The sequence below is a fragment of the Thamnophis elegans genome, chromosome 11, assembly GCF_009769535.1.
Source record: "Thamnophis elegans isolate rThaEle1 chromosome 11, rThaEle1.pri, whole genome shotgun sequence".
Classification (NCBI taxonomy): Eukaryota; Metazoa; Chordata; class Lepidosauria; order Squamata; family Colubridae; genus Thamnophis; species Thamnophis elegans.
The window spans coordinates 64,227,204-64,240,847 of NC_045551.1; the positions used below are offsets into that span (position 1 = coordinate 64,227,204).

The window sequence follows — 13,644 nt, forward strand, 5'->3', positions numbered from 1 at the left end:
ATGTAAAAGTAAAATTGAGGCTGTGCATTTAGTTAGCGGCTCATTGTGCTGAAAAAAGTTGAAAGTCAATGCTTTTTAAAACTCTCCCTTTATCCCACATTTTCCTTTCCCCGTTTTTTCCTATCATTATCTTTATTGGTATTTTGTATTATGATAATCTTAATAAAAATGTACATATGGCTTACCATGTTTATCAGGTATACATTCTATATTTAGATTTGGTTGTCCTATGATGTATTATTCTTGTTGTGTTCCCTGTCACTGTTATTGTTCTATTATTTTATTCTGTTCTGTTTCCAGGCTTTTTCATGTTTCTTCCTTTTTATTGTTGTAAGCCACCTATAGGTGGTGATAGGTGGCAAATAAATTTATAAATAAACATTTTTAAAAATAATTTAAAGTAGTAATTATTAATAATGTATACACACACATGTAAACATATACATTCCAACATATACACACACACACATATACATAGATATCTATACACACATATACACACACACCCATCCAGACGAACCGGTAGCGGTGGTGGCGGGAGTCTCCACCCACCCATCCAGACATCATCACGGATGCTCTGCGCATGTCCAGAAAGTTCTGTGCATGTGCAGAAGTGCCACACATGAGCGAAGCGAGTGCACAGGCTCCCAATTCCGAACCGGTAGTGAAGGTAAGAGAAACCATTACTGATACAAATACATATACATATATATCTATAGACACACATATACATACCCATGTGTCTATACACACACATATGCATATTTAAACACACATATACATATATATCTATATTTTTTATTTATTTATCAGCACAAAAACAAACAACAAACATACATACATCTATACACATACACACACACACACATGGATATATCTATATATAGCTATACACATACACACATATATACACAGGTAGATATATATGGATATATCTATATATTACACACACACACAGACATATACACACACACACACACTCATAGATATAGCTATTATTTATATATCATATTACAGGACACAGGCACATATAGGTACATTCATCACATACACATAGACTTATGGACAGTTTGCATCTGTTTGTGCATATCGCAACCTGCCTCCCTTTCGCTCGTCCTTTGACCCCCCTTCCTTACCCCCACCCCCCCCACCCCGGCCAGAAGCACCACTATGGGATGCCTCTCCCCCCGTTTGCGCCCCCTCCCAAAGGACTTGCCCCGCCCCACTCCGAGGAGGCGTAGGCGACTCATCCGGCCGAGTGACGTCACCAGCAGCTCCTCCGCCCCCTTCCCCCGCCCTCCCCGTACACCCTTCCAAAACGACGGTTAAGGCGAGCGGCGATTGGTTAGCCGCCTGGCCCAATCCGGAGGCCGCCTTCGGGCGCGCGGACCCCGCGATTGGCCACCTTCGCGCCAGGAGGGGGCGTGGCCAGGGCGGCGGGAGAATTCGAGCCGGGAGAGCTCTGCTCTGGAGGGTCTCCGCCGCATCCTCCTCCTCCGCCGCCATGGAGAGGGGTCCCCGCGGGAAGACCCAGCCGCCCCGCAGGCAGGCCGCGGAGGCGCTGGGCTCGGAGGGAAGCAGCGGCAGCGGTGGCGGCAGCAGCAAGAAAGCCAAGTTCGTAAGTATTAGGGGGGGGGTCGCGAGGCTGAGGCCTTTTGAGCGGTTCGGGGGTGGTTGCAGAAGGAAATTGATTGGCTCCTGGGCGGGGGGAGGAGAGAGAGGAAGGGTCGCATTGGAGCTTATAAGAAGGGGCGGGGGGGTGGGGAGGGGGTCCCATTCCTAGGGGGCTTCTAGCTGGTAATGCTCGCAAAGCAGCCTTCAGTGGGAAGGGGAATTGTGGTTTCTCTGTGTCATGTCATATATGTGGCTATGTGCATAATTTTAGAGTAGAGTAGAATAGAAGTGGGAATAGAATTAGGAGTAGAATAGAATAGAATTATGTATAGAATTAGGTATAGAATTAGAATTAGGAATAGGAATTGGAATAGAATTAGAATTAGGTATAGAATTAGAATTAGGAATAGAACATAGCAAAGAATTAGGAATAGAATTAGAATTAGGAATAAAAAATAGGATAGGATAATGGAATGAAGAATAAAATGGAATATGGAATAGAGTAAATGGAATAAATTAGAATTAGGAATAGAATTAAAATTAGGAATATAATTAGAATTAGGAATAGAACATAGAATAGAATATAGAATAGAATTAGGTATAGAATTAGAATTAGGAATAGAATTAGAATCAGGAATAGAACATAGAATAGAATTAGGAATAGAATAGAATTAGGAATATCAATAGAATTAGAATTAGGAATAGAATATAGAATAGAATTCTTTATTGGCCAGGTGTGATTGGACACACAAGGAATTAGTCTTTGGTGCATAACCTCTCAATCTACATAAAAAAGGAAAAAAAATACATTCATCAAGAATCATAGGATGCAACACTTAGTGATAGCCATAGGTTACTAAATAAGCAATCAAATCATACTAGGAAGCTAAATAAAGCAATATAAATCGTATACAAGCAACAAGGTCATAGTCATAAGTTGGAGGAGATAGGTAATAGGAAGGATGAGTGAGGATAAATCGGAAGGATGAGGAAGGATAAAATTTGCATTTATGTATGTATATTAGAGGTGCAGACCGTTTGGGAGCTGCATGCAACCAAATTTCATTTTTAATATGTCCCAGTTGTACATTCAAAAAGTGACAATAAAGTGAGTCTAAGTCTAATTGACCTGCGCTGGGAAAGGATGGGGAAATGTCTGGGGTTGCACTGGGGCATAAGAAAAGGGGGCAATGGAGGGTCCCTTGCACACTGCAAAAGCACTATTTCTAGTGATTTTAAAACATGCTTTTAGTAGGAAGGGAATTGTTGTTTCTCTGTGTCATATAATACATGTGATTATGTGCATTTTTTACGTGCTTTCGTAATTATGTGCATAATTTTGTATTTCTTTTTGTCATGTTTACGCAGTGCATATTAGAGGTGGAGAGCTTTTGGGAGCTGTATGCAACGAAATGTTTAATGTATGCTGATTGGGGTACATTCAAAGTGACAATAAAGTTATTCTAAGTCTAAATGACTTAGGAGTCAATTCCTTTCCCACTCAAAGAGTGCTTTGGGAGTACTAGGGGCAGCCCTTTTGCAGGTCCAAAGAACTGTCCCAAGCCCCCTTCCTTATACCCTAATGCGGGGGTCTCTAAACCTGGCAATTCTGGGAGTTGAAATGGCCCTTTAAGGGGAAGGGAATTGAACCTGCGCTGGGAAGGGATGACAAAGGGTGTGTGTATCAGAAAGAGGCCTTAGGAGTGATTGGGGTTGCAGTAGGGCAGGGGTCTCCATACTTGGCAACTTTAAGACTAGTGGACTTCAGCTCCCAGAATTGCCAAGTTTAGAGACCCCTGCATTAGGGAATAAGGAAGGGGGCTTGGGAGGGTCCCTTGGACACTGCAAAAGAGATGCTCCTAGTGATTTTAAAACACCTTTTCAGTGGGAAGGGAATTGACTTGTACTTGGGAAGGTATGAGAAAATGGAGTTGTATTAGGGCCTTGTATTGTATTAGGGCTGGGTCACTTCCACACTGAATAGAGTTCCTGTAGTAGTGTTTGCAAAGTGGTCTTTTAAGGGGGAAGACGTGGACCTGCTTCTGAACAGAATTAACTAAACATTTGGACTTACAAATGTTGTATTAGGATCATAAAGGAATGAGTGATTTCCTTGGAGAGACCAAGGAATTACAAAAGGGTTGCCTGTGGTGATGGTGACACGTTACACAATTATCTTTTATTGGAAAGGGAGTTAGCTGATGCTTGGGCAGGGAATGATAAACCATTTGGGGCCTAGTAGGGTTTGAGAAGGGAATCTTTGACCTCTTGGGAAAGACCTGACTGGTTGTGAAAGGGAAATTGATCGGCTGTGTCTCCAATTTTCTCCCTAAAATTTCAGGAGATTTGCATATACAGTGGTACTTTGGTACTCATTGGTGCCAGGAGGTGTGATGAGTACAAAAAACCAATGAGTAACAAGCAATTTTTTCCATAAATAATTGTAGTGAGTCACAAGGCAGCCCAACGCAAGTTCTAACTGGTGTTTTGCATACCAAACAAATGATGAATACCGGGACAAAGTTTTTGCCTCTCAATGCATTGAGTACCAAATTTGATGAGTTTCAAAGAAGTTTAACTACCCAGGTACCACTGTACTTTACTTTTCTATTTCTTTGAGGTACTTTGCTCATTCAAATCCAGCAAAGTCTTCAAGGGAGGATTTACAGTCACAGGCCTTATCTGGCTTGTAGAGCTGGCAGGCTGATATCTGCAAAACTTGGCAAGGAATCTCGGAGAACTAATTGTCTCCTGCGAACTCCACTCCCCTTTCTCTCCTTTTTTTATTTCCTCTGGGAGGGGGCATTCATCGTCCAGCTGTGGCCTTACTCCCAAGTCAACCCCTGTTCTTTAGCTGTTCCCTTCGTCTAGCAATTCTGCACATGCGCACACTGGGGACAGGCTCCAGCTGTTCTTCTGCCTCCCTGATGTCTGATTCCGAAGGCAGCTGATGCCATAGGGGTCTGGCCCCCTCTCTGCCTCTGACACAGAGCCCTCATCAGAGCCTTCCCAGGACTCCAGGACTCCCCAACCTTCTCACTGCCCGATCTGCAACCAGCTCCACTGGCGGAGCACAGCAACCCTTGCATATGGCACCAGCATAACATTTGACAATGTCATCTTTATCGAAGGTCTGGACATCCTTATCTGAAAATAATCCTACTACATTTGATGTTTCTGAATAATATACATACGATTTTGGCATCAAGTTTATTTCTCAGATGGTAATAGCTATTGTATGAAGTGAAAAATTATTTATACTTCATCCAGTGGGAAAAATCCTTTCATCCATTCAAGGATATCATGTTTACTAAATTCTTCTACCTTGTTTAAAAGGTTTGATTAAAATACAGTAAGCATCCCCCCCCTTTTATTTTTGATGCTAGGATGATAATTCTAAGCAGACCTCAAAATCATTTTGGTTTCTTGAGAACATGGATTTTCTTTCCTACTAAGACACGTGGGAATTTTAGAAATGGCTTTACTAAGGGCTGTGCTTTGCTTTCAGGATTGAATTTCAATTGAGTGCTGAAACATCATAAAAGCTACGCTTCTTAAGGGATTAAAAAATCTTTCTCAAAAACGAAAGAACCAATAAATGGCTGCTAACACTTTTACTTGCCGGTCTTCCTTGGAGTTAACAAGTTTTCAAGATAGAACTGTATTTCACCTTCTGAATATAGTTTTATTAGTTAGTTACTGTACAGATTGCTTGTCTCAAGAGATCTGTAGAGATTCTCAGTCATCCAGGTTGTCCCAAAGGTGCTTTTTTCCCAAAGACAACTGGACTTTCTTGTTTTTTTTTCTTTTGAAGACGTTTTGCTTCTCATCCAAGAGCTTCTTCGGCTCTGGACAGGATAGTGGGGAATGGAAGGATTTGTGTTCCTTGCAGATAGCTGGTCATTTGCGTTCCTTTTGGAAGGTCTTTGAGGCACTTGGAGGTTTATCTGTGTCGTCAGGGTCACCTGAGTAGTTCAAATGGTTCCTGTAGTCTGCAATTTTTTCCCCTCTGGAAATCCATTCCTATTCCCACCATTTGAAAGGGGTTCATCCCAAATTGTATAGTTAAAAGTCGGTAAAGATTCTCAGTCATCCTGGTCATGGTTGTCCCCAAAGGTGCTTTTTTCAGGAGGCAATAGGAGCTTTCTTGTTTTTTCCTTTGAAGATGTTTCGCTTCTCATCCAAGAAATAGCTGGTCATTGGCATCCTTTTAGAGGGGTCGTTGAAGCACTTGGAAGTTGATCTGTGTGCTTGGTCCTTTAGTCTGCAATTTGTTTTTATTTTTTTTCCTCTTTGTCTAAAGAGATGCTTTTGAAGTTCATAAGCCCTTTCTAATTATCAATTTAAAAAGGCAGCTTTTTTTATTCTCACCAGACTCAAGGTTGGCTCAGCCTTCCATCCTTCCGAGGTGGGTAAAATGAGGACCCAGGTTGTTGGGGTGAAATACGCTGACTCTGTAAACCGCTTAGAGAGGGCTGTCAAAGCCCTCTGAAGGGGCATACAAGTCTACTTGCTATTGCGTTATTGAAAAAGGATTTGTGCAAAAGCCACCACGGCTTAGCTTCTTTGTTACAATTTTTATCCAAGGCAGTTAAAAGACTTTCCTGGGTACAAGGAGTGCTGCATTTTGAATTCTGCCTTGAGGCAGATGAGCGTTTATCTCCCCAAGGACTTCTATAAGTTGCTGTTTTTGTTCCTTTTTTTTGGTTCCAGGTGAAAGCTTTGCCTTTACTTGCTTCAGATCACAAGCCGTATTTCTCCGTGCTGCAGTTTTTTTTATTTCTTCTGATGTTTATTACTTTGTTACATATATTTTTGTTGTTCTGGTTTTTTTTTCCGTAACTGTCAGTTCATCTGAGCTTTCACAGAAAAGCAGCCCTATCAAGTAGAAACGTGAAAAAACAACAACGTAAAAGGCTGTATCTTATATTTATTTTTAATACAATCGGTAGAGGCTTACTGCAACAGACAGGTTTAATGTGGCAAAGTGGTATTTATGGTTTTCATAATCTCTGCTAGATAACGTGTATTGGAAAAATCTGAAAGAAGTAGAAGAGGGTGTGGAAGCAGGTTGAAATATTTCTCCTAAAAGAGAAATAAAAAAATCTTAAGGGACACGGAGACTCAGAGCCCCTGGCCCCAAGTAATGGATTTGGTAATCCATTACTCCCTGCAGCAAAGGTAGAATAGCTCTCACCCATGAGCCAACCCAGGGCAAAGCCATTAAGCCATAATATGAATTATTGCATCACCCTCCGAACTTCAATCAAACTTAGCTCAGACAAACACCTAGGATTTGTACTTTGCCTATAGAGCCAGCTATGACCCTTACATAACCCCTACATGGCACCACGAGAGCCTGACAACAGCCAATAGAATACATGTCCTTGCACAGAAACAGGAAGCTCAAGTTCAAAGCCCCAAGAGAAGGTATAAACACCCTCCCCCCCACTCTCAACTCCATGTGGCTCTGCTTCGTCATTAAACCATCTTTCCAATCAGCCTTCATGTTTTCAGTGTCTTTCCCCCGGCTTGGAACTGAACCAGACGGATATTTCTTGCAATAAGGCTTTGGGCACTTCTGTTAGCGTATCGCTGCTCATGGGGACCATTTTAGAAGGCCCCAAAAGTTGTTCTATGAAAAGAGAAGGTCAGTTGGAAATTGTTCATTTTCATTTGTCTCATATTGCCAGCCAGGAAACAAGATGTTTGATTCATGCAATATACATAACTCTACTGTTATGGCTTGAAGCATCCCAGAAGCTAACTTAGCATATGGTGCTAAACCATCCTTTAAATCAAAGCACATTCCAGTTTAATTGAGTATGAACTGACTATTGACTTTTGAATTTTTTTGGAGGGGGGATTATACAAGAATTGAGGGACGTGGTGGCTCAGTGGCTAAGGCTCTGAACTTATCGATCAGGAAAGTTGGCAGTTCGACCGTTCGAATCCCTAGCAGTGAGCTCCCGTTCCTTGTCCCAGCTTCTGCCAACCTAACAGTTCGAAAGCACGTAAAAATGCAAGTAGAAAAATAGGAACCACCTTTGGTGGGAAGGTAACAGCGTTCTGCACACTTTTGGCATTGAGTCATGCTGGCCACATGACCACAGAGACGTCTTCGGACAGCATTGGCTCTTTGGCTTTGAAACAGAGATGAGCATCGCCGCCTAGAGTCGGGAATGGGTAGCACATATGTGCGAGGGGAACCTTTACCTTTACATGACTCTACTGTTATGGCTTGAAGCATCCCAATAGCTTACTTAGCATATGGTGCTAAACCATCCTTTAAATCAGTGCTAGTCAACCTGGTCCCTACCGCCCACTAGTGGGCGTTCCAGCTTTCGTGGTGGGCGGTAGGGGTTTGCTGTAACTCTGCTTTATAAATTTTATAAAGTAAAGTTACTTCCCTACTTTATAAATCACCTTTACTGTGGAACTGGTGGGCAGTTAGAAACTTTTACTACTAACAGAGGTACAAAAGTGGGCGGTAGGTATAAAAAGGTTGACTACCCCTGCTTTAAATCCAAGCACATTCCAGTTTAATTTAGTATGAACTGACTACTGACTTTTGAATTTTTTTGGGGGGGGGGGTGAGTATTATACAAGTATTGGGGTCACGTAGATATAGTTGTATATATTTACATTCCACCTAAATCTGTGTGAAAACATTTCTTCCTTTTAGTTTATACTTTTAATCGCCCTAACAGATGGTTTGTTTCATTTACAGCCCTTGCACCTCAAGATTTTAACAGATGATGTGGTAAGCTATTTTGTTTTCCTTGTTATATCGTAAATTTCAGGAGAATTTGTTTGGGAAAATAATCTGTTGTGTGTTTTGCTTCTTTGGATATAGCTGTCTGTTGAGATATAAGCCAAACTCTATAGCTCCTTCTGACAATTCCAACTGTGTTCATCCCACATATTAAGATGTTGTGTGATTGTCCTGATTTTGTGTGTTGTGGAAGCACAATCACCACCTTATTCTTTCTTTACTGTGATAAATGATGGCTTGATTTTATGTCCTACTCATGCAAAGTTTCTTGGGCCTAGAAAGGGAATTATCTAAACGTAACATCTACTTCCTTATGCCCTAATCCAACCTTACTCATTTTCTCATCCCATCCTAGTGCAGGTCCATTTCCTACCCACTAAAAGGTTGTTTTAAAATCTCTGGGTAGTCCTTTTGCAGTGTGCAAAGGATGTGTTTTGCCAGAGTTATAATAGAATAGAATAACAGAGTTGGAAGGGTCCTTAGAGGTCTTCTAGTCCAACCTCCTGCTTAGGCAGGAAACCCTACACCTCTTCAGACAAATGGGTTAGCCACCCTCTTCTTAAAAACTTCCAGTGTTAGAGCATTTACAACTTCTGGAGGCAAGTTGTTCCACTGATTAAAGTTATTCATTTTTTAATTGGACATCTATCAATATTAGTATTTGGGAATGGTGTGGACCTAATAGCATTGAAAAATATGCCATATCTGGTTAGAAGGTAGAAATATATAAGTCAACGGCAACTTTCCTAAGTGTTTTGTTGCTCAACAGCTGATTTCTGATGCCAACAACAGAGTTATCAACTAGGATGCCAGAGATGTTGGCTGATATTCTTCAACATTTTTATGACTTGGTTGATGATATTGTGGTGGTCCGGTATGTGGAAATGGACAGGAGGAAGAGCTGCAGACTAGGCAGTGGTCAGACAGTAGCAAAGAGACTAATGGGTAGCCAGTGCAGCTCCCGGGGGATAGGTGTAACGTGGGTATACCTGGGTGCACCCACAATCGCTCGCGCGCCTGCGTTCTGGAGTAGCTGAAGTCTTCGAACACTCTTCAAGGGCAGCCCCATGTAGAGCGCGTTACAGTAACATTCTTGCAGATGTTTCATGTTGTGGCTCGGTAGGGGCCTTTGGAGCTGCTATCAGACTGACACAGAAATCTCCTGTGAGTGGTTTCAGGATGCTCGCAGGAGAAGATAACAAGCAGCTGGGGCTCATTAAGGATCTCCTCCTATGATTAAAAGACTATGGTGCCACGCCTTAGTTGCAGAAGTCAACGTTCCTTTGTTAGTTCAGTTCCGTTCCTGTTCGAGTTCGTGTTCATGATTCAAAGAGGCACTTGGATAAGTGATTTGCTTTCTGTAAACCTGGTTCGCTGTGAGAGTTTGTTTTTGCATTTGCTGTTTAACTTTTTGACAGAGAATTTAGCTATGTTTATTTTGGGCTCGCAGCCAGCAAAAGCCGGGACTGATAAAGACATTCCTTTGCAAGATGTGTGTGGCTGTCGTTTCTGAACGAGCAAGGAGGGGGGGGGTCAGAACATTTCATTATCCAAACCAGGTAAAATCATTAGTGCTAGTCTGATGATGAAGTTACCTAGTTTGGACAATGAAACATCTATAAGGAAACAATCAAGCTTGGAGATGACCCAAAACACCCTCATTTCAACCCTGAGCTACAAATATTCTCCTTTATTGCTAGTACTTCTGGGTAAGCTTCCAGGCTGGAGAGCCTTGCAAAGTTGATACGTAAGGAAATGCTTAGTAGCAACAGCACTTAGACTTACATACCGCTTCACAGTGCTTTTACAGCCCTCTCTAAAGCGATTTACAGAGCCAGCCTATTGCCCCCCCAACAATCTGGGTCCTCATTTTACAGACTTCAGAAGGATGGAAGGCTGAATCATCCATTAGCCATTGAGAATCGAACTGCTGGCCGTCAGCACAGTTAGCCTGCAATACTGCATCCCAATCACTGTGCCGACTCCTAGTAAATTTGCAGGTGACATGACAAAAATGTCGCCTTGCTAGATTAAAAGAGTTGGTTGAAAGTAATCAAAAGGGTAGGTCCAGAAGGAGTTTCCCTGGCTTGATGACAGTGACACATGAAGAGACTCCTGGATCTGTAATTAATCCCAGATTCTACAACGGTCATCAGTGTGTGGCTTTATTGCCCAGGAAGCAAAAGCAACTCTAGGCTGCATCCAAAGAAGCATAATTTCAAAAAACTCAGAAAAATTTGTCAAGTGTCACTTCAGTTGGCACTGGAACTCGACACCGCAGTATGTCCGTTTTTCAGATAAAAGTAAGGAAGACGATCACGGAACTATTCAGAAGGAAGGAGAGAGAAAACAGTTTAATTTTGACAAAAGGCGGCTGAAACTGGGGCCTGCTGACATTTTTCCAAGCCCTAAAAAGTTGCCCTGCGGAAAGAGACTGTCTCTTTCCCTACCACCTTAGGAAGCCAAACAAAATGTAATTACGTCAAGTTCTAGCAAGCAGATCCGGAAAGCAGAATGGAATTTGCAGTTTACGTGTTCGATAGCAGACTATGATTACAAAAAGATGAGCTGCTTTTTTTGCAGGATGCGTTGAGGCCGGCGATGCTTTCGTTCCCTTTGCAAGGACCGTATTAAATTGGATTCGTGCCCTGAGACGGGAGTTGGACTCGTTGTGCCCTAAATGGCCTCTTCTTGAGTCCAGAGGAAATGCAGCTTGCAAAACATTCTTTACCCAACGGTCAAGGAAATGAAATGTTTGATGCTTCAAGAGTTATGCTTTAATATAAGGTTGCAAAACTGATATAATTTTAGGAAGGGGAGAAAAAAAAAACTAGGAGAGTTTTTTTTCTTAGGATGTAGGAAACAGTTTTCTTGAAAACTGTCTTTATTAAGAACTAATTTGCAGAAATAGCAATTTAATCCAGGGTTATCTTTAATTACAATTGATATCTTAGACTTAGATTTGTATCACCTAACTAGATAAAGTTTATGCCAAATATTTTCCCTGTTCTTTCAAAGACTCAAGACTTTACTGTATATGTACTTATGTATCTGTATATGTATCTCTATGTCCGTCCATCTCTCTCTCTCTCTCTCTCTCTCTCTCTCTCTCTCTCTCTCTCTCTCTCTCTATCATCTATCTATCTATCATCATTTCTATCTATCTATCTATCTATCTATCTATCTATCTATCTATCTATCATTCTATCTATTGTATCTATCTATCTATCTATCTATCTATCTATCTATCTATCTATCTATCTATCTATCTATCTATCTATCTATCTATCTATCTATCATCATATCTATTGTATCTATCTATCTATCATCTATCTTATCTATCTATCCTATCTCTCTCTCTCTCTCTCTCTCTATCATTGTATCTATTGTATCTATTGTATGTATGTATGTATGTATGTATGTATGTATGTATCTATCTATCTATCTATCTATCTATCTATCTATCTATCTATCAATCATTGTATCTATATATCTATGTATTTATCTATCTATCATCTATCTATCTATCTATCTATCTATCTATCTATCTATCTATCTATCTATCTATCTAATCTATCTATCCAATTCAAACCTTGAACTCACAGTGTAAGAAAAAAAATCCCTAGCCGTGTGTGTGTGTGCCTGCCTGCCTACCTACCTATGCTTAAATTGTCCGCATTAGAAAATATAAGGGACTCTGAAATAAATGAGAAACCATGGCAAACAACGTTCTAATCCAGCTTTCTTTAGTTAGAATTGGTATCTTAGATCCATACCACACCGCCACCCCCTCTCATCTATCAATCATGTACCATATCTATCTTAACGATGCTTAAATTGGCAACATTAGATACAAAATATAAGGGAGTCTGAAATAAACGAGAAGCATGGCAAGGAGCATTGTGTGCAAGAACTGTATGTTGGCAAAATGCCAGTTGATAAAACATTATGGAAGAGGCATAAAATATGATGTTGGGGTTTTGTTTTGGTTTTTTTTGACTCCTTAAGCCAAGAGAAAAAGGGCATAGCTCCCCAATGCATGTAGTTTCCCAGTGTGGAAAGTTTCTTCACGTCTTTGTGGGAATCATAAGTGTCCTGCAACTGACCCAATTCTTCTTCGTGAAGGTTTCATTTTCTCCCTTTGTATTACTATCCTTCCAATGCTCATTTGTACACTTTCAACAACTCTAATTTGTAAATGATTGGTTTCTAGTCTGGAGGGGTGGGTGAGAATACTGTATTTTTTTTGGAGTATAAGACGCACCTTTCCCTTCCTAAAAGAGCATGGAAATGTTGGTGCGTCTTATACACTGAATACAGCAATTTTTGGCCTCCCGAAGCCTCACCCCAGCATCCCATTTTTGCAAAAAGCGGGCTGTTTTTTGCATTTTTGCCTTCCCAAGCCTCCAGAAGCACTCTGCGTGCTTCAGCAGGGCTGGAGGAAGACAAAAATGTCTCTGTTTTTGCAAAAGATGGCCTGTTTTCTGCAAAAATGGTGCTTTTGCCTTCCCCCAGCCCTGCTAACGCCTTCAGAGCGTTCCTCTGGGAGGACAAAAACTTTTTTTTTTCTTACTTACCTCTTTGAAATCTTGGTGCATCAATATACCGATGCGTCTTGTAGTCCGAAAAATACGGTAAATGGTCTCTGGCTTACTGTATAATCAAACTTTTTTGGCTTGCTTTTAAAACTTCCGGATAATCAATCTATTTTAGGAGAAATGAGGTTTTTTTTTCCAACTAACTGTGTACCTGCTGAGATGTGCTTCTTCTTTTTTTGTTTAGTTTGATAAATTTTCTAGCATACGGATCCCGGGCAGCAAAAAGGACAGGCCGCCTCTCCCACATCTGAAGCAATCACATTGCTCATCTAGTGAATGCACCACCCCTGCAGAGATGGATGACTTCAAGCCTACGCATTTGTCAGATGGAGAGATCCTTGCACTGTTTGAAAAAATGATGGTAAGCATTGCAGGCCTGCTCCTGGACTAGATGGGTAATTCTTAACTGGATGCAGTATTCCAGGTGTGGCCTTACTAAGGCTTGATAAAGCAGTACTAATACTTCACGTGATGAAGATATTGTCAGCTTCTGCCTTGCTGTTGCTTCAGCTGCCATGAAACGGGGAGGGGAGGGCTGGTATTTGGGAGGGGTTAATTGATGTGCTGGAGGAATGTTCTAGGATGTTCGAGATGCTCGGATGGCGCATGCGTGAGAGCTTCCCGCTTAGACTAACGGCCTCGACATTCCATCTTCGT

General features: G+C 41.4%; 1 protein-coding gene across 1 annotated transcript in view; it reads left to right on the forward strand.

Moving 5' to 3' along the window:
* Positions 1–1,492: 1,492 nt before the first annotated feature.
* DIAPH3 (diaphanous related formin 3) overlaps positions 1,493–13,644 on the forward strand; it is a 71,234-nt gene continuing 59,082 nt past the window's right edge. Inside the window, exons 1-3 of the mRNA XM_032226265.1 lie at positions 1,493–1,618; positions 8,345–8,377; positions 13,172–13,348. Of these exons, the coding sequence (XP_032082156.1) occupies positions 1,505–1,618; positions 8,345–8,377; positions 13,172–13,348 (324 nt within the window). The 5' untranslated portion in view covers positions 1,493–1,504. The remainder of the gene's footprint in view (positions 1,619–8,344; positions 8,378–13,171; positions 13,349–13,644) is intronic.